Source organism: Oryzias latipes, chromosome 22 (assembly GCF_053564925.1).
Source record: "Oryzias latipes strain Hd-rR chromosome 22, Olatipes_Hd-rR_3.1".
Classification (NCBI taxonomy): Eukaryota; Metazoa; Chordata; class Actinopteri; order Beloniformes; family Adrianichthyidae; genus Oryzias; species Oryzias latipes.
The window spans coordinates 22,946,423-22,967,905 of record NC_136258.1 but is presented as its reverse complement, the minus strand read 5'-3'; the positions used below and the strand labels follow the sequence as shown (position 1 = coordinate 22,967,905).

The following is a 21,483-nucleotide window of genomic DNA, read 5'->3' as shown; positions in this document are numbered from 1 at the left end:
TAAAGTGGGAACAGCCATGGCTGTTGTCTTCATTCCTGTCTGGGTTTCCCTGCCTGTAGAGAAGAAAATTTGATATTTTAACATGTTGTGAGTATATGGATAAACACTTCACTTTGGACCCCGTGATGGTGTGACCCACAGTTTGCCAGTCCATGAAGATTTTGCCCTCCGATCCATCAACTGCAGTCACCTCCGATGAAGTTTGGAACGAAGCACAAGACATCCTTCGTCACAACAGTCTCATTGTTTAAATTGTAAACGACTTAAATGTGAACTCTTGGATTAGCTTTCTAAATGCGGAAATATTAGTTATTAGCATAAAAACAGGGAAAAGAAAATTACATCCGAATTTTATGATTAGTTGAACACGAAATTTTCTGTGACATCAAGAAGAAGCACATGTAACCCTTGTGCTATCATAGGCACTTTAACATTGGGAGTTGGGTCATCTAGACCCACTAGACAGTGCTCTGAATGATTTTTGATCTTCACTGGTGTCCATGGATTACATGAAATCTTTCCACCTTTGTCATGGTAGGGAGAACACGTCAATGTAAGGGTGGGGTCATCTAAGATAGCACAAGGGTTAAGATGGCCTTGCTTGTCAGCTCCAGACTTTAAAAATGAGATGACCACAGCTGCCTCCTCCTCCACTCGTGAGAAAAGGTACGAGCTACCTGAGGGTCTGGTCATCACCTTCGGTAACCAGCGTTTCCGTTGGGGTCACTGCTGCTTCCATTCATTGGTGCGTATAAAGACAAAGAAATGTAGTTTTCTTACCAGAAATAAAGGCAATTCTAAACAGATAAAAAAAAGAAAAGCTTCACTCTGATTGTTACGATGATGATTTTTATTTTCAAATATTTTTATATTACTGTTATCATACTATTATCAACATTAGTTTTTGAGCAGCATGAGTTGTTGCGCACGTTGTTCACCAAGTTACACACTTTGAAACCATATCAAATATAATCAGATAAATGCCACCTTTATTTTCTCTGTTATAGTTTAAATCAGACCGTTACATGGTTTTTTTATGTTTTTAACTCAAAACATTAGAATGTGATCATTGGTCGTTTTTCTCACTGTTTCCCTTGTGAGTTCCTAAGTCAGCTTTTCTCACGGACACTGAAACGTGATATTTTTCCCGACGTGCTTAGTGACCATCAGCTGAAGGTGACTGTTTGTCCACCTCGGATTTATCACCTAAAGACAATCATGTGTAATCTGAAGCAGCGGATTTAAATTTACTCCGCAGTAATGTTGGGTTGTTGGCGGAGCTGTCCGTTTCAGCACCTCCTGTCCCTGCAGCTAAAGACACCGCCAGAAGTGCGCTCTGTTGCGGGGGCCAAACCTCACTCAGCTCTTCCTTCCCCCCACTCCAACCCCCCCCCCTCCCCCGTTGGCACGAGGAGTCTGCTGGAATTCCCGAAACAACCTATAAGAGCACCATGAAGTGCAATATAACTGTGCTGACTGACAAAGTCATTTCCGGTGGCACAACAATATTCAGTAGGAGATCCTCTGTGTTCTACACCAAAGAGCCAACTGAACTGCATGTTTTTTTTCTCAGATTTTTGCCCCCATCACCCTAAGAGGAAACTCCTCTTTTATTGCATCATCAACATTTAAACAGATGTGGATCAGCAAACCGGAATGTAATGAATCTGGACCCCATTATCCACTGGAAGTGCTTCTAGACACAATAGTGTGCATCCTCTTCGTTCTCATCCCCTTTTTTTCTGTCAAATTCAGCACTTTTTGCTTGTCCTCAATCCTCATCTTTACACAATTCACTTTTGGTTGTGGATGTATATGTTTATAAAGAATTGGCTAACTCTGTCATCGGCTTTCTTTCCGTGAAGCAGCATAGCTCTGCCCTTTCGTCACGTGATGGATGCGTAAAGGTTATTGAAGATTTGAATTAGAAAAGATTACAGCGAGTCAAGAGGATCATCTGATCCACCTCATGAGAAATTAACCCCGCCAACAAGTTTCAATTTAAAGGCGACACCACTATCACGTGACACGGAAACTCGGGTTCCAAGGAATGAGATGATAATGGGGGAAAATCTTAACTAATATTAAATTATTGATTATTTTGGAGCAAAAATGTGGGTGGAGGATCTGGGAGCCTTGCATTCTCGAAAGTCCATCTCAAATGTTCACACTGGATACGTTGAAACCTCCAGGAGATATGCAGGGCGGGGAAACATTTCTATTTTTAAACTTCAGAGGGAGAAGCAAGCAGGCAGGCAGGGCTGCTTTGTAAAGCGATTAGCAACTGGGATGGTACTTTCACTCTGTCACTGAAACAACAGCGTCATCTCTCCCCGAGCTGGAAGCAGCGGCGCTACCATCCATGCTTGTGACATGGGAAGGGGGCGGGGGGATGCGGGGTCGGGAAGGGGGGAAACCCCAAGGCACGCAAAGCTGGCCTCTTCCAGGAAAGAAGATTGGCTCTGTTATACAGCCATCTCCAGGGTTCCCAAAGTAGAACAAAGAGGAGGAAAAACAGGCTTTGTGGAAATTGGGCAGACACCGTGCGTATCTGGATGCGATTGGAGAAGTAAATGTGACAATTTTGGTAGAAAGCGTTAGAAACAAAGGTTCAATGCACATCAAAAACAAAGAAAAAATCTTGGGCTGAACATCCCATAGCGGAATCCTCCAAATGCTACACCCAAAATTCAAAAAAATCAGAAGCCTTGCCACTCCCGCTTGCGCTCCACCGACCTGTCTGTGCGTACGTGACGCATGGGAGGGGGGAGACTACTTAAGGGCGGATTAACGCTGGCAAGACATTAAATCCAACCTGCCTCCATTCAGACGCAGCGCCCAGCCTATCAACCTGATCTGAAGATCGAAAATAGGAGGGCTTACAGTAATCAGCCCTCACACTCTGATGACAAGGAACGGCGTGGCCACGTTGTGGGAGCGCTCAGCACGCACAGCTGGACTCTTCCTGGCGCTGCGCTCTCAGCACACATCCAACCAGATAGCGCACAGAGACAGGAGGAAGGCAGTAGGAGCATCCCGTAACGGGTGCCTTTTTTAGTTCCTTTCGGACTCTTTGGAGCCTGACAACGACCAAAAACAAAGAGAACTCTGAAAGGAAATAAAGCCCTTTTTGAGGAATTTGAACACAGTACCGTTGATCATTCGTCTTCTCCGGATGCTCAGAAATGGGGGAATGGACTATACTAGAGAGGCTCCTGGAGGCTGCTGTCCAGCAGCACTCTACTATGATCGGAAGGTAAGATGATCAGCAAAAACCAAGAGCAAACGAAGAAACCCAGCAGCCTCCAGGACCGTCTTTAGCATGGTTCCCAGTCCCCCGTTTCTGTGTTGTGACTCCAGGATCTTCTCGTAGCATGGTGCCAAGTCCTTCGTGTCTGTGTTGTGGATTTTTTCTGTCTCGTAGCTTTCCTTTTTTGTCGTCTTCCCATACGAGACAGCAAAGTGCATCAGATGACAGCTGTCTTGTAGGAGCCTGGGATGGTGCTGCAAAAAAAATCCATCAAAAAGAAAAACCCATGTGTTCATTTATTCATTGGGTGTTTGTTGGTGAGTTTGGTGGTGGTTGTGCGCTCAGAAAGAGACCGAAAGAGAGTTCTCACCTCATTCCACGAACATGTTCACACAGGTACAATCGACTGTTCACGTGTCATAATCATTCAATCACACACTGACAAACAGACACGTGAAGACTGAACGGTAAGAAAGAAGCACCCTGTTTCAGCACTGGACAGCTCCCCAAATTGAGCAGCGGGGGAGCGCACAGCCGCACCACGTCATCTCCAGATATCCTTCCACATATTTTCACATTCTTTGTTTGTTTGCTTGCTTTTTAGGATCCTGCTAACAGTGGTGGTCATCTTCCGGATTCTAATCGTAGCAATAGTTGGAGAGACTGTCTATGATGACGAGCAGACCATGTTTGTTTGTAACACCTTACAGCCGGGCTGCAACCAAGCATGTTACGACAAGGCTTTTCCCATTTCACACATTAGATATTGGGTTTTTCAGATCATCATGGTGTGCACGCCGAGCCTTTGTTTTATCACATACTCAGTGCATCAGTCTGCCAAGCAGAAGGAGCGGCGCTACTCCACAGTCTATCTTACATTAGATAAGGATCAAGATTCACTAAAGCGAGACGAGAGCAAAAAGATCAAGAACACCATAGTCAATGGAGTACTTCAGAACACCGAGAACTCCACCAAAGAAGCGGAACCGGACTGTTTGGAAGTGAAAGAGATCCCCAATTTGGCCATGAGAACTACAAAGTCCAAAATGAGGCGTCAGGAGGGCATCTCCAGGTTTTACATCATCCAGGTGGTTTTCAGAAACGCGCTGGAAATAGGCTTTTTAGTGGGCCAGTATTTCCTGTATGGATTCAACGTCCCCTCCGTGTACGAATGTGACCGCTACCCCTGCATCAAAGACGTCGAGTGCTACGTCTCCAGACCCACGGAGAAGACGGTCTTCCTGGTCTTCATGTTCGCGGTCAGCGGCTTTTGCGTGGTGCTGAACCTGGCAGAACTCAATCACTTGGGCTGGAGGAAAATCAAAACGGCCGTGCGGGGTGTGCAAGCCCGAAGAAAGTCAATTTATGAGATCAGAAATAAAGACTTGCCCCGGATGAGTGTGCCCAATTTCGGGCGCACGCAGTCCAGTGACTCTGCGTATGTGTAACGCATGGAAGCACACCAGGATGGACATGAAGGACTGCTTCGCACGCCTAGTTCTTGTCATGAGTGGGCAGATTTTCTTTGTCTGATTATCAGTCTTGTTTGCGATTTGTTGACCTTTGAAGAACTTTCGTGGCAAGCGTGGATGACACGTTTGTTCTCTCATTTATTATTGCACTGATGCAACTTTTTTGGTAAAGTTTCTACTCTGTAAAAATCGAGGCCATGTGTTCAGAGTGTCTCTTTGTGGGCTGATCTGCTGTACTTGAAGAGAGAAAATGCAAAAATTGCACTAAGAGGTGAACACACTCTAGAGCCTGATCTTTTACCCAAATGTGCTTCTGCCCTAACAGTGTTGTAAGACTTCTTTTTCATTTCCTTTCCACCCGTTTATTCTAACTAAATGGCACCATTCTAAGGAGAAAAATCTACCATCCAGATTTATATATCCATATATAAATCCTCTGTATATGGTTAGATTGAAATCAGCCTAATTCGTGTTATTTTTTTGTTGCCTGTGTTGCACCACTAACCTTAACATATGTAACCATTCCATTGCTTATTCGCTTACTTGCAAAACAATATGTGGTGAATTTGCTGCAAGCAAACGTCTGTGACTTCCTTAATTTATGACACACCAAAGCGCCCACTGCTTTTATTTGTGATGTGTTCTTTTTCTTTTTTTTTGTTGCTTTTTTGCTTTTGTGTAATCAAGTGCCATACTTGTATATAAACATAGTATAAATATTTATATGTATACATATAAATATATATATATATATAAATCTATTATAACAATAATCATCCTGAAAGCTGATTCCCTGCTCGGATTATGCCTACTACTGACCAATTTTTTATTTTGCTCTAAATGTATTTGTTGTGAATCAAATCAAGAAAATCAAGATATACAAATGTCTAATTTATTTTGCAAATGACTGGAAAAAGAAATGGAGTGCTAGTCTTTTTATATATGAAAAACAAAAACAAAACAAAAAACTGCAATCGAAGCTGATCAACACTGAAAAATACAGCACAAAATTGATATTTTTATCAAAGAATGGGCAATAGACATCTGTTCTGGTGCTACAATTTTTCATTGAAACGGTTTTAAATGTAACCTATAACAGATCAGAGAGAAAAGCGTAAAACACCATTTTCTTCTGTGGAAAATAAACGTGGAATTCATGTACACCCGAAATGTGTGAGGTGCCATGCTTTGTGCGCTCCCCCCGCCCCGTAGCCTGTTTTATCACACAGATATCCAGTGGAAGTTGCTGCAGTGAAGATGTTAGCCACACCCACCACTGCAGGACACACCTTGTGCAGGATTTCACCTCTCTGCAATGCATGCTGCAAAGATGCTGCCATGAGCAACGCTTTCACTTCTTCCCCACGACACAGGAGGCCTTTTAGCCTATTTTGGGATCAAATGGCTTGAATTTAGTGTGGTCTCAAAAGTGTATTTTTGATATAAAATAAGGACACAAAACTGGCCGTAATTCTTAGGGGGATCTCTTTTTGGACTTTTTTATTTAAGAAAAAAGCAGAGTGCACTCAGGGGAACACTGTGTTCTCTTTTCAAGGTTAAGATAAAAAAAACAAAAATTTAAGAAAAGAGAAAATACACAAAACAAATGAGGGAGACAATGAGACAAAAATAGACAGAAAAAATGAAACCCTCTGTTGTAGATGATTTGGGAGAAGACTTTTCCTGAATCTTTGGCAGAGATGACTCTGCAAAAGCAGGAGAAATTAGCAGCACCTGCACATCCACCTGCAGATCAGCAGGGACTGTCTTAGAAAAAAAAAAAGTGGGTGTAGAAAGACACGCCATTTATGAACCATACTTCTATGCAGTAATGTTTAAAGCAGTATTCTCCTTTTTCTATTTAAAAAAAAAAAATTTAAAAAAATGTTAATTTAAAGGATTTTGTTTGACAAAATAGTGCTTCACACTTTAAGAATTTCTTATTTTATGTGGTTATTTGTTATTCTTTTCTGAGATGTTCAGACTGTTTTGGAAACTAAAAATTTCCAGCTCTTTTGTTGTGCAGTAATAGGTCTCAGAAGAAAAGGGTGTTCCTGCGGTTATCTCAGTTTGAGTCATTCCTGGCAAAACTGGGCTGTTGGGGCTTTAGATCAGAGTCAATAAGAAACAGGAGTTACATCACAGTCTTCTCCCTGAAAGTGGACTGACCTTCATGATGGAGATCTTAAATTATGTTTGAAGCACACATCAAAATGAGCATGAATGCCATTCTATTAAAAATGTATTTAAAAATAAAAAAAAGTATCCTCTAAAATGTTATTTTAATTTACATCAAAGAAATTTTTAGTTTATCTGAACACTGGATGCAGATTTCGTGGCATGATACGTAGAATAAAAACCATCTGGGCTGGGTTTATTGTTGCTGATGCAGCACAAATGTTCCTGATAGTAAAGCTTACATGAGAGGAAATAAAAAAACGTACATTTTTATCATTTCTGTCATCAAAACTTCAGTTTTAATAGAAGGACTTTGGAGCCAAATCTGTGCAATAAATCGACTGAATGAACACTTTATGTCTTCATTAGTGGCACAGGAAGGTAATAAAGTATTTTTAATTGTCAGAAGTTGGATATGTGATGTAATTTGAATTTTTCGATTAAAAACTTTGCAGCTGTGTACTTTACTGCACTGTGCAAATAAAAAAAAAGATCAGTTTAGTTTTAAAGTAGCTGACAAAAGAAAAGGAAGTGATTAGCAAAAAAAGAAAAAAATACTGTATCATTGTGATGTTAATAGCAACAACATAGCATGCAAACCTCCTGCATTAATGCCATGTTAAAGAGCTTGACTTTAACATGTAATTAAAATATTTGCTTTAAAACCACGTCTGAAAAAACAAAAGAATCGACAATTGAACAACTATTCTTGAATTTTTTTAATGGTTTTCTATGTAATAATGTGCCGATTAGGTGAGGTTTAAAAAAAAAACAAAGTCAAAAAATGTATATTATTCTAATGAGAACAGGTAAATGATTCAAATTTTCCTTTTAAACATGGAACCAGAAGTTAGCTGCCCTAAATCTTTGTGGAGCTTGCAGTGAAATGCCTGTGGACTGATTAAAAGAAGAGAATGAAATATCTTCCTGCTGGTGTCGACCGGTGGCGGTTGAGCATTGATTTACAGCAGTTCGGCTGCTTCAAGGCCTGCGCAGATTTATCACAGCTTAATTTTTAGAGTTGTTCAAACAGGACTTGTTAAGGCTTGCTGTCCCACAGAAGCTCTAGGACTTATGGAGTCGTGTACACCCAGTGTGGGTTCAAACAAAGTCCAGAGCTCAGCGTGACTGAGATGCAGTCATGTCGTTCACTCTGGCTTCTGTCAGCACGGATGTGCTGCTGAACACGTTTTTTGGCAAAGAATCCTCTTTAGTTATTGGTGAAGACACTGATGAAAGCGTTCTCGGCCGTCCGGACCGGCAGGATAGTTATTGCAGAGCACACTACCCAATTGAGAAAACATAATGGTGTAACATAAGTCTAAAAACATCTACAACCTGCCGTCTGACACACAAACACTGCAGCAAATCACCGGGCTCTGTGGCTTCAACTGATAAGGCCTCAGTGGAAGCAACTCATCCTGAGGACATTTGATTAGAAATTAATGTTCCAACATGTTTGTGGCCAGATGTTTTTAGAAGGTGCTTTCAGAAGACATCACAAAGTTATTAAAATGCGAAGAGATGTTTGGTGCTGCTCTGATTTAAGTTGCTGGGGGGAATCCTGCCTTGGCTCAAAGACACCTTAACTCCAGCACACTCCTGTGGCCACAATCACATAGAAGCAATTCTAAAAATGGAAAGGTTTTACAATAATGACTCACTAATCAGTGGTTTAAATGATTTGTGTGATTGTTCTAAATGAACCCAACACTACATCAAATTTATTTTATAAATTTCAGAAATCCAGCTCTATCCAAACCGTTTTCGCCTTGGACTGACCTGCTCGCATGTTTGGCCTTTAAAAATTGTGACAAATTAATCCAGGACTTTCACCTGAGAGTGTCCCCAGCAATCCCTCTGCCCCCAAACAAGCACGTCCTCACGATTTCTCCCTGTTTGCCTCCTCTGTAATCGGAAGAGAAGGCTGGCTTTAGAGGGCTGCTGCTTAAAGTCTGCCTTTTCACACAGATTACAGCATGAAAGGGTAAAGTAAACAGAAGCAAAGCAGTGAAAAGGGGGGTCTTTTTGATCAGTTCAGCCAGAAAAAAATCAATTAGCCAGGTTATGACATCACACGTGTATGGTCTAGCATGGCACAGGCAGATATGGCAACCCCACTAAAACAAAACAGACTGATGTTTAAGTCCTTGTGGGGGAGGAAGCAGAAATAAGAGTGCAGAGTGCAAGAAAGTTTCTCCCTCTGTCAAAAAAGTAAATGTTTTTTCTCAATTCTGGCTTTAAAATAGATCCTCAGCCACACTAGTCTGTCTTCCTACTCACCACATTACCCAAAAACGACAGAAAAGTTAACTTTCCATACTGTAACCAATTTGAATGCTTTATTCACCATTGTAAAATAATCTTCCGAATACAAGGACAAAAAGACCGAGAGCGTTTGATAAAGTCTGGACTGAGGGATTTGGGTGTCTGATTTGCCTGGTGTTTTGTTCGCATCGGCCCATGCAGATGGATTTGTTTGAAAAAAAAAAGAAAAAGAAGCACCAGTGCTCACAAAATATACCTGACAGACCTGACAGCAGATTAATTTCTCATCCATTTTTTTAATGTGACCCCGGGATTAAGAACATTAGCGGATTATACTGAGATTTGTCAAGCAGAGGTTCACAGTAGGACAGCCAGGTAGGACACAATGCACCCAAACCCAAAAAACGGACACATTCTGTCGTTTCTTTTTTTGAATAAAGTGACTTTAGGTAAAACAAATTCACCTACCGAGACAATAAAACAAAATTTTCCTTATGCACATTCATATGTATTCCATATAAACATGGAATATTGATTACATCTGCATTAGAGTAGGTGACACTGGCAAAAGTGGGTTTTCATTCCACTGCGGCAAAAAAACAACCCCAAAGTCGTGTTTGTAGCATATTTTATTTTCCTAAAGAGGAGACAGTTCATTGTGACATCCATTGTTTGCTCAAACATCCTACTCCCACTTACAACCTCCCCCCCAAGCATTTCCTAATAGCTTGTAGCTGCTACACAAAGCCCATCGACCCTGATAAATGTTTAAGTTCTGCACCATTACACAGCCAATAAAAATCAGTGGCTGGCAAGTCTTAGTTGGACATAGAGCTGTTTGCCGGGCAATTGGGCTTGCACTGAATAGGTACAGCAGAAGGCAAGATTAAAGCAACAGTGGAGGTATAGTATAGAAATATCAGTTCCCCACACGAGATGCTGTCACACACGACAAAGCTTATGAGCAATAAACAGGCACAAAGGGATGTAGGATGAGAAAGCATCTGGAAACGTTTGTGGGAGCAGAATAAAAGGAGCACCTTTTAACTTGTCGACTTAGCAGCCAGATGTGTGGGGAGGCTGAAGATAAAAAACAGAGGCTGCCATGAAATTAAAGAAAAACAGAAAGAAATGAACACATGCATTAACATCTTTACTTTGGTGATAAGAATTAAATCTGAGACTACCCTCACACTCTTCTCTTTTATTGTTTCTATCCTGGTAAAATTTCATTTTCAACTGCTCCTTGTTTTGCTTTATTTGCATCCATCATCCTTTTGCAGTTTCTGACCTTCCTATTTCATGTTCTCCCACCTGTTTGTCCTTTAAGTTGATAAGTCTATGCTGTGAACCCTCACTCCTTAAGTGGCCTATACCATGCAAAATCAAATTTTTAAGCTTTAAAGTGTAATAATAATGTTCACTCCTCACGCAAAGGAAACCCAAAGTGGTATTTTCATCCGTTCATGCATTTCTGAGCTTTCCTCTAAAAAACCTCTGAGCATCAGCCCCTCCCAAACCCACAAAAACAAGCAGGTTCTCACATTGTGAGGTAAACCAGTGAAAACCACCCCTTCCAGGAAGAGTCTGTGCTGCCAGCACCTTCCCCTGACTAACACACATGCCCACTTTCACCGCTCAGCTAGCGGTGTGTTTGGCTAAAATGCTTTCCTTATATATGCACAATATGCACATAAGTCTTTGCAAAACTTTGAATGTTGGTTGTTTTCGTTGGCAAGACACAGATACGCTGCTGTGGCCGACTCTAGAACGATGTCATGAAATGGGCGACACCCAAACGGTGCCTCAAAGATCGAGTCGTCTTAGAAGGGAAATAGCTCATGAAAATAACTCATATTTTATGTAACCCTTGTGCTATAGGCACTTTAACGTTGGGAGTTGGGTCATCTAGACCCACTAGAACAGTGAGCTGAACCTTTTTTCTTCAATGATTTGTGATTTTTACTGGTGTCCATGGATTACATGAAATCTTTCCCCCTTTATTCACCTTTTTCATAGTAGGGAGAACACATCAATGTGAGGGTGGGGTCATCTAAGATAGCACAAGGGTTAAAAAACTTTCTTTTGTGTTCCAAAGGTAATATATTATCATATATAATGTATGTATATTGTTTATAAAGCTTAAGAACAGCATGGAATAGGCCATTTAAATGTATTGGGATGGCATTTTGCAGTGTAACTTGTAAAATATTTTTTGAAAAGCAACAATAGTGAGAGGAAAAATAGGGATGGTTTAAGCTAAATCGTTCCAAATCTATTCAGACCACTTTTATGTAAGGTCAAGTATGAAATATGAATATTGTCAAATCTGAAAAGCAGGAATTTAACAAATGAAAAAAAAAAAAAGATTTTTGTTCTGATTCCATCATGAAAAGTACACTGAAAAAGATCCATGTTTGCAACTGAGTTTTGACAGAAAAAAAGCATAAAAATTGGAGTTACTGTTTATGTTAACAATGGAAGCATTGGTAAAAAAAGTGAAGAAGTAATACAATGAATGTATGTTTCAGTTATAATAATAATATTAATACTATAAAACAAAAGAGAATAAAAGACTAAGTTGGAAGCAACAAACAATAGGGATAGTCAATGTTTGGTTTCAGTAAACTTTGTCTTTTGGCAATGCAAACCATTTAGCCTAGAAATATGCCATCAAAGATACAATCTTTTTGCAATTACGTATATAAACAAAAACAGTTTATACACTTGAATTAAGATGTACCAAACTCTGTACTACCCAGTGACTGTATAAGAGAACTGGACTGAGCAAGTGTCACCTATAGAAAATGCCTTATTTCTGGATCCAACCACATAAGGTCAATTCAGTCACTTTATTTTTATTTTTTAGTTTTCATTTCTATGGCAACCGCTCTTGTCAATCAGGGGTGAGCTTGTTGGAAATCCACACCCCTACCACTGAAAGCAGGCTTGGAAGAACCTGTCAATCAAACGTTTTGACTGTTCGACGTGAGACCACATACTTTTATCAAGGCATCTGATTGGTCATTAAATAACTCGCAACAAAGAAAAAAATTGTATTAGCAAGAACATGTTTTAAAAAAAAGTAGCAGAGCAAGAATCGTCACTCTGACAAAAATAATGACTGAGTAATTGCTTTGGAGCCAGCAAGTACTTCCTGTTTGGGAGGGGTCAATCAGACCAGTTATTTTTTAAAGTCAACAGCACCATCAGATCTTTACAGCACAGTTTTTTCTTTTAACCTTTGTCCTAGGCACTTTTACATTGGGAGTGAGGTCATCTGGACCCCACAAGACAGTGCGCTGAACTTTTTTCTTCAATTCTTCACTGGTTTCCATGGATTACATGAAATCCTCTCCACCTTTATCCACCTTTATTGTGGCAGGGATAACACATCATCGGTCATCTTGACCCCATAGGATAGCACAAGGGTTAAGGTGAGTCACATTTTTACCATTCTAGCAAACAAACTAACCCCCAGCCTCTTTTCTTAGGATTTTTACTTTCAATTGTGTGGTTTTCATAAATTTTGGCAACACACTGAAGGCAGCACAAATCCATTCTCTGGCATGTCATTATACAGTTTTCATCCAAACATCTTCAGTCTAAAAGACATGCATGTTTGTCCCTTTTCTTCTTGAAAAAACTTCCCACCACATATGTTGTGCTGTTCCCCTCCAACTGTTTTCAAAAGACAACAGGGCTGCTGGGAAATTTCAGCAGAAACGTATGCTGCTGTTGTTGCTGAGGCGGTAATTAGACTGAGAAATCCTGCCTTCTACCCGCCTTCCAAGCTGGCCAGTCACACACCCACATAACACCTCCCCCAAACAGCAGAAATCTAAGCCCGCGAGCCAGAAACATTTCAGCTGCAAGCCAACAGAAATGTGTGCATAACATCCCACCGGATCATTAAAGATCAATCTTAATCTGCAGTTTTGTTATTTCTTTGAATCACTGCTGCTAGAGATTATGTGTTAAGCGTTGTTTTCTGCCTTTTTACGCGCCACATTTGGAAACTACAAGCAAACTAGTTTTAAAATCCAAATTGAAATAAATTTTAATTCAATAAATGTACTAAAAAGTGCAACAATTGCATAGAATATTCAGTTAATGTCAGATTTAAACCCCAGTATTGACAGCAGTGGTAAAGCTTCAGATTGTAGCCTCAAGCTGCTGACGCAGTGGAACATTTAAGAAAAATAGCTGAATGGTAATCTGGAATCAATACACCATCAGCAACCTCCTCAGGGTCTACCTTAGGGTGTGTTTCCAATGACTTCAACTGATCTATGCAATTGCTGTGTTAAAAATATATCTTGACAAGTCTTAAAACCTTATTTTCACTCTGATTGCAAAATCATTTCTTCTGACTTTTGCAGCAATGTTTGCTTGGAAGAACTCCATTAGTGTGAAAAATGGAGAACTTGTTAAAGGTCAGCGCAGAACAATCTTGATGATAAATTAAACTAAACTAAAAAATAATACCAATATTTTAATGTGGTAACAAATGAACAAACAGGATCAAGTCTTAACTGACTAACTGATCAATCAATCAATAAATAAATAAATAAATAAATAAATAAATAAATAAAACATCTTTCTTGGTATCTGGAGACAAAACAACTGAAAAAAACTATCATGTTTGCAAAATTAAACTTTAAAGGACTAAGTTATAGAAAAGACGTGTTTCGTGTTTATGCAACATTTTTTTGTCAGATCAGCAGAACAATTACTACGTGGAACAACCTGATGCAAAACCATTTACATTTCTTTTAATATCCCTATTTCTAATAAATTATTAGAAAATTTGTTTGGACTGAAACATAAAACCACAATAAAGCAACACAGAAACTTTCTTCCAGAGCTTTTCCAGTTCTGAGGAACCAAAATGCATCCAAACAGTAGCTAAACCCAAACATCACACTTTTCTATTGTCGTAAAACAAAACAAACCAAGAAAATAAATCATAGAAGAAAGTTAACTCCTGCCTGAAAGTGAAACAAGAAAATATGGATAGATCATCAGGTTTGCCACATGGAAATCATCAAGTGTTTGTTTTAGAAAAAACAATTTAAATGAAGTAAAGTGACATGTGACAGTTATTATTACTAAATGACTAATTAAAACCCAATGTTTTGATGAAAAATATTTATTAAAGCCAAGGCAAAATGGAAGAAGGTTCAAGTTTAAGATCTTAGTATATAAAAGTAGGCGATGACAAAGGATCTGTTCCTTGGTCCTCAAGGAACTTTGAGTTACTTTAGAAATAGAGAAAAAATAAACAGTTTTATTTTGAAATATTCATATTGCTAAAACCAGGAACATCCTGTCCCAAAGTGAGTTAAAACAGGAGTCCAGTCCATGTCTTGCATTGTTTTATTAGATCTTTACTTCTCCCTGATGCTAAATTATCTCATGAATATTTTCAACCCCTCCAGCTGTTAGAAAATATTGCAGTCAGTCTGGAAACTCAGATATCACACTACCCCAATGAGCAAATCACAAAGATAGCCTGTGAAATGAAGAAAATAATTTGAATGTCTTTCTTTTGCTGCTTAAACTTTTAATGACCCAACTCCAATTCATCTTAAAAGTTCGATCTTTTCCCTGAGGAACACTTTGCTCTTAGACTGTAAGCATTGGCTTCAGGGCTTCTTGTATAAAACTGATTGGCTTCAAATCTTTTAATTTTCAGACTGATATGGGCACCCATGTTGAATGTGTAGCAAAGTGGAAGCGGTGGATGCTTAACGTGGAAAGAAATGGGAGAACCTGACCATTAAAGCTGGAGAAAAATATTTAAAAGTATAGAATATCACAGAATAATCACTTCTGTTGACCTCATTTCCAGTCTCCTGTCACTAACTGTTTTCTTTTTTTCTTCAAAGTTTTTGTCCTGTTTGTTTGGTGGTCTCAATCTGCTCCAGCTGATAAATTCAAAATTACTTCTTTCTCTCAAAGATCTTTAAACAAACTAAGAGATTTCTTCCTTTTCACGTAAGTTCATGATTTCTACATGTTTTGCTCATTTATTTAGTTAAACTTCATATCCTGTTATTTGAAAGGAAATGTTTTATTTTAGAAATAGAATGGAATACAGTGTATTTAGGATAATTTAATTGGATTTGTATTATGTGTTTTTAAAAAAAAATTCAACACAAACGAGTAAAATATATTTTGGAAATGAGTTTGGGTCAAACAGTTCAACTTTTCCACAAACTGAACATCTGAGTTTGGAGGTTATACTTCCAGAGGAGCCGTCAGCCATTGATGATGAATGACCACTTTGAAGCTCACTGCAGCCACTTAGATTACATTTGAATAATTATTTAACATGGATACATCCAGTCTGTATTGAATTATGATCACCACTTTGACAGAATTCCTCATGTATCAGTAGCATCCTTTTAATGAAAAAAATGATTTACAACCACAGAAATTCAGGAAAACGCTTTCAAAACAGAAAAAATGTTGACGTGATTTAAAATAGAAATAATCTGAAAAGAGAAATCAAATCCCATCAGTCTGAAGGCAACATTTGTCTTCAGAGGTGTGAAGTAACCTTACAATATTTATATAATCTCCACAAAATTCCACCAATAGAAGCCAAAGGATGAACTGACCAAAAAGGACCAAACATGTCACTGAAAGAGACAAAGTAGCTTTTAACAGAGATAAGTGCTCAGATAAACAATTTTCACTTTGTCATTTGAAAGAGGTCAGGGAGTGCCATCTCTCCCAGTGACAGTTGATTCAGGCAATGTATGTTGACCCAGACTTGAAAAAAGATATTATTTAAAATAGACGAGTTATTCCTAACTTTTAATAGATTGAAAACATATTTATGGTGGTCATTACATATTTCATTCGGGCTCTGTATTTTATTTGTCATGAAAAACTGACTGACTCTTTGTGATGTCCTTTTCACGGCAGAGCTTTGATTCTGAGTCTGTCCAGTTCAAGCTGGCCAGGCTCAGGCTGGTCTGGGAGCTTTCCAACGGCCTAAGGAGACACAACTGGAGACAAGCTGGTTTCCCTCCAAATAGAGATTTGGGTTCACATGACCTGAGCGAGCAGCTGTCCCCCCCATCTTTCCCTGCAGCACAATCCATGCAGACCAGTGGAAATGTCCTCTGTTCAAAGGTGCTGCTCACTCACATCATTTCATTTCTTTTTTTGTTTGTAAAGTTAAGCTTTTTACATTGACATAAATGCCATGATATGGACAACCATTCTTCTTTATGCTATGATGAGGTAATGTGTAGATGTGGACTCTTCCTATGAAGGTTGAATGTTGAATTTCTGCTTTTAAATCATTGGTGGAGAGACATTTTAACCCTTGTGCTTTCTTAGATGACCCCACCATTACATTGACGTGTTATTCCTACCATGACAAAGGTGGATAAAGGTGGAAAGATTTCATGTAATCCATGGACACCAGTGAAGATCACAAATCATTGAATAAAAAAGGTTCAGATCACTGTCTAGTGGGTCTAGATGACCCAACTCCCAATGCTAAAGGGCCTAGGATAGCACAAGGGTTACAGACCTGTCCCAATATAAATGTTATTTGTTGTGTTTTTAACATGTTCATGTGGCATTTTTCTCATTATTGAGGACAAAAATAAAGAAAATTAAGCTTAAAACTGCATTTCTGAGTATTTGTTCAAGTCGTTGTAAATCAGGAGCAGATACAAAAATGCCATTTGGAAAAGCTTGTAGCTGTGACATTGAAGATACAATCGGCAAGCCACAAGCTCCCTGCTCTGCTCCTTATCTGACCCATCTATGTGTAGAAAGATGGTCAGAGTGGGACTTTAAATATCAGTAGAAGCTTAAATCTTCATACAAAACATTTTTGTAGTTTAACATCAAGGTTTCTTGTTCTCATTTTCAAAGCCATATGAATAATATAGAATTACACTAGAACACTAACACACAATGGTGGTCTTTAAAAAAAATAAATTGTCAGGTTGGTTTTAGGAGGGAGAGGCTGTGCTTGAATACAAAAGTGTCGTCTGACCATGCAGATCTATTTATGAAAATCTCACCTCTATAACCCTTTAAAACCGGAGCTTTAGATCCAGAGTTGAATTGATTCCAGAATCAAGTTCAAGATCCTCCTGTTAACCTATAAGGCCTTACATGGAATGGCCCCGTCCTATATTAAGGACCTCATAGTCCCTTACCATCCAATGAGAACACTTCGCTCGCAAAATGCAGGACTGCTTGTGGTTCCTAGAATTAGTAAAAGTACGGTTGGAGGTAGAGCGTTTAGCCACCAAGCCCCTGTTTTATGGAATAAACTCCCAGCTCATGTAAGAGAGGCCGACTCAGTTTCTACATTTAAAGTTAGACTGAAAACATTCCTCTTTGGACAGACTTATTGTCAGACTAGTTAGTATTTAGAGATTATTTAACTTAATGTTAATTTGTTTAAATTAAACTTAATAACTATTTGTTTTAAAAGGCTGCTAGAAGTTGAACCTAGGGTAACTATGGTGCTCTGGGGTTCTGTCCTCTATTCTTTTCTACTTCTACCCTTCCTCTCCTCTATTCTTGGTCATAATTTATCATTTAGTTCTCCATGCCTCTGTTTGGTACAGTGCGATTCATGTATTGTCCCTCTTTTCCTCTCCCCTCCTGGGGAGTGGGAGTGCTTCCAGACTCCAGTTGGCTCATCCGTGCTCCAGTTCCTGACCGTTTACCTCGCCTTTGCTCCCGCTCCGGCACCTGGCTGTGGATCCTGCCTCTGGCTCGTCTCTGCTCTGTTCCTGACCGAGTACCTCGCCTCTGCTCCCGCTCCTACACCTGGCTGTGGATCCTGCCTCTGGCTCATCTCTGGCTCATCTCTGCTCTGTACCTGACCGAGTACCTCGTCTCTGCTCCTGCTCCTACACCTGGCTGTGGTTCAAGTCTCCGGCTCGACTCGCGCCTTTGACTGTCCCCACAACCACGGCTGGATGAAGCTCGTCTGATGGACTTTTATATATGTAGTTGTAGATTTAGATAAGTTAATTCTTCTCTAAGAGTTCTGGTAAATCGCCTGTCCGTCCTGGGGGAGGATCCGTCCTTCATGTGGGCACCCCTGAGGTTTCTTCGTTTTTTCCGGAATCCGTTTATTTTTGGAGTTTTTCCTTAGGGGTCTAAGGGCAGGGATGCCAGTATAGCTTAGTCAGTTTGTTAGTTCATTTTAGTATTTTCCTATTGAACTCTTTGTATTCGTGATCCTTTTGAGTTCATGTTTTACTTCGAAGCCCATCGAGACGACTGTTGTTGTGATTTTGGGCTATACAAATAAATTGAATTGAACTGAATTGAATTGAATTGAATTGAATTTTTTCATCTACTGTAACTATTCAACCATTTACGCATTACTTTACATGAGTGAAGTGCTTTCACGATAAACGTAAATCAGCTGAATCTGACAAAGAATTAGCTGATTTACGTTAATCGCATAAACGGTCGAAGTGTTGCGGTATGTCAGGGAGCGTCGGTTTCCGGTGACATCGCTGGTGTTCAACGGTTAATCCCCCCAACATACCAGCAGGTTTTGAATACTGTGTCTGTTCCCCTCCCAGTGACTTCTGCCCGGCTGATCCATGTGCCAATAAAAGCTTCAAGCGGAGCTGGCTCATGGCGGCTCAGATGAAAAACTGACATTGTCTGTTTTTGAGCGACAAGAGTTATCAGTCATGCTCTGAGCTGATTCTCTGTACTGTATGTCATCTGAGCTAAAAGCATGCGTGTGTGGTGAGAGGAGGAGGCTGGAATTGGTTATCCATCAAAGTTGCCTCTTCATCCACTCTATCTGTTTGATTGCCTGGGCATGAGGGAGGGGTTTTAATTATGTTTTCTTTTATTCAAACGATTAATCCTGCAGCGCAGTGGACCAGGGCTCCCCCTTGGGAGACCTTTCACATCTGGCAGACTGTGGTGTTATCGCTCTCTCTGGGTTAGTGGAGCTCTTGTATGCACTCATGCACAAAGAAACACTCTCTATCCATTCATAGTCAATGCTGGTACTGTTTTTTAAAGTAGTTTTTCTTCTTGTCTGCTCTGTAAACCCAATTTACTGCTTTACAACACAATGGACCTGAATTACATCACTTCTGTAGCTTTTCTTACAAACCACCAATCAAATAGAGGCCAGGACAAAGGTGAGAGTCTGGAAAGAAAGATAAGTGGAAGAAAAAACCTGCACCCAAGAGACCAATAATGTGAGGAGCAGAAGAAGGAACAACATCGGACTGGAAAACAAAGACGAAGGTGTTTTAATCCTTGTCTATTCCACAGTTTTAGTCTTTTCCAGCAAGCCAAATATTACTTAAACACACATGCAATGTTTCTACACATCGCTTTACTTGTGCACCCAGAGCCTGAGCCTCCTAGCACTCGTTTGAAGAATCAAAACACTCCCATGCGCTTCTCTGCCAGAACCTGCAGGATTCCTACAAACTGTTTTGCAGCCTTTGATAAATCATGCAGTGTTTACTACGCAGGAAACACAAGAAAAACCCAAATCCCCCTAAAACACGTGGGATGATCCTTCAACTGTATAATTCATCATCGAGGTGCAACTGTGCCTCAGGATGGAGATGTACGGCTAAACATTTCAATTTCAGAGCTAAACCTTGAATTCGTAGTTTTACACAGTTGGTTCGGTAAAAAGAAATGCTCCACATGCAATATTCAGGGGGCCATATCTTTAATTCATGTTCCATACCTGCCTTGTGTGCTGGGCAAAGCTGGGGAAGAAAAGATATTTTTAATCTTTACTCTGGCAACCACAAATTGTAAGGGAAAATCTCAAAGACCCATTCCAATGAAAACTGTGTTTTTGGTGTTTTTAACTTATCCTTGGAGCATTTTTCTCCCGATGGAGGACATATATATGAAGAAAATTGAGCTTAAAATTGTGATTCTGAGTATGTCTTAATTCATATCATTTTTTTTATTCAAATCAGACACAAGAGATCCAAGTACATCTTTGTTTTCCTCATCTGAGCTGGCATCTGGCTCATAACTGTACAGCTGGATAGCTCCAATGCTGCTTGCCATTTTTGTTGCACCACCAATGTTATGTTGGGGTTGTAAGGCGAGCGTGTAAAAAGATGAATGATGGGAAATGGGGCCGGGCTTACTCCGAACCAACAGTTCTGCCCACAATTTAGAGGTGAATTTCTAATGAACTCCTGCTGTCCTAGAAAACGACCCAGGTTTTTTGATTTGGGCTAAAAATAATCATATTAACACGAGCATTGGTGACACTTTGAAAATAAAATAAGTGATGATTGGAGTGGACTGAGTTTGGCAACGTTTTTTAAATGATCAAAACAAGAACGGACAAGTGACCCAATGTGAGGGTCAAAAAAAAAAACTGGGTCTAGAGTTACCTCGAGGTTCCTCACAGAGGGAATAATATAGGAAGCGAGTGGACTTAGCCCCTGGACTACCAAAGGGAGGCAATTGTCAGGAGCACAGATGAGGACCTCAGTTTTAGCTTCATTTAGTTTGGAGAAAAGTATCATTCATCCAGCTCTTGACCAAACACAGACACCTGTGTAAAATCTGAATTTTGAAAACATCCTGATGTTTAAATGACACATATAGCTGAATATCATCAGCATAACAATGATCAGAAATATCCTTAAAAGAGCTTAAAATATGCTGCAAAGGCAAAAGATATAAAATGAATTACAGAGAACCCAAAACAGACCCTTGCAAAAATGTGACATATCTGTTCTATTTGTGCCTCCAGACACAGATGCTTTGCTTCACCCTGAAATGCATCACCTAAAAAGCCCTTTTGAGTTTTGATAGTGGCACAGTTTGCATGACCTTGTTTGTTAGCCTCATTCTGGCTCGTCTTTTGCCAGTCTGGCTTTTTCCACTCTCCCACCTCTGGGTGCCCATGTCTGCCAGCAGAGGAAACACTCACTGTCAGTCATTTTTCTGTCAAAAGGCTAAGAGTGCTCCCCCAGGACTGACATCTCAAATCAGCCAACCAGTTTCCTTTCTCTCTTGCCCAGTGTCCCATCGCTCGTGTCCCACATTGGTCTCTCAAGTGACAGGGCACAAAAGAAAAGAAGTTTGTGATTAAAAAACTCAGCAAGTTTGCTGATGAGGACAGACAACTGGTGACGTCTCCAGGTTTGTCCCCACAGAGGCAGCGTCAGGTAAGAGTGAAATTCTCCTTCAGACAGCCTGGGAGGATTCCTCTACACCCACATCATGAATATATACAAGACAAGTTATATTGAAAGACATATCATTACTGTCTAAGGCAATTCTTTGGACGTTGTCAGACAA

The 21,483-nt window shown here is 39.9% G+C and overlaps 1 protein-coding gene across 1 annotated transcript; it reads left to right on the top strand.

Annotated features, from left to right (window-relative positions):
- Positions 1 to 2,756: 2,756 nt before the first annotated feature.
- Positions 2,757 to 5,892, top strand: gjd2b (gap junction protein delta 2b). The gene is made up of 2 exons (XM_004082196.5): positions 2,757 to 3,256; positions 3,855 to 5,892. Exons 1-2 carry the CDS (start codon positions 3,186 to 3,188, stop codon positions 4,696 to 4,698), a joined length of 915 nt encoding a protein of 304 aa, XP_004082244.1. The 5' UTR covers positions 2,757 to 3,185; the 3' UTR covers positions 4,699 to 5,892.
- The last annotated feature ends 15,591 nt before the right edge of the window (positions 5,893 to 21,483 follow it).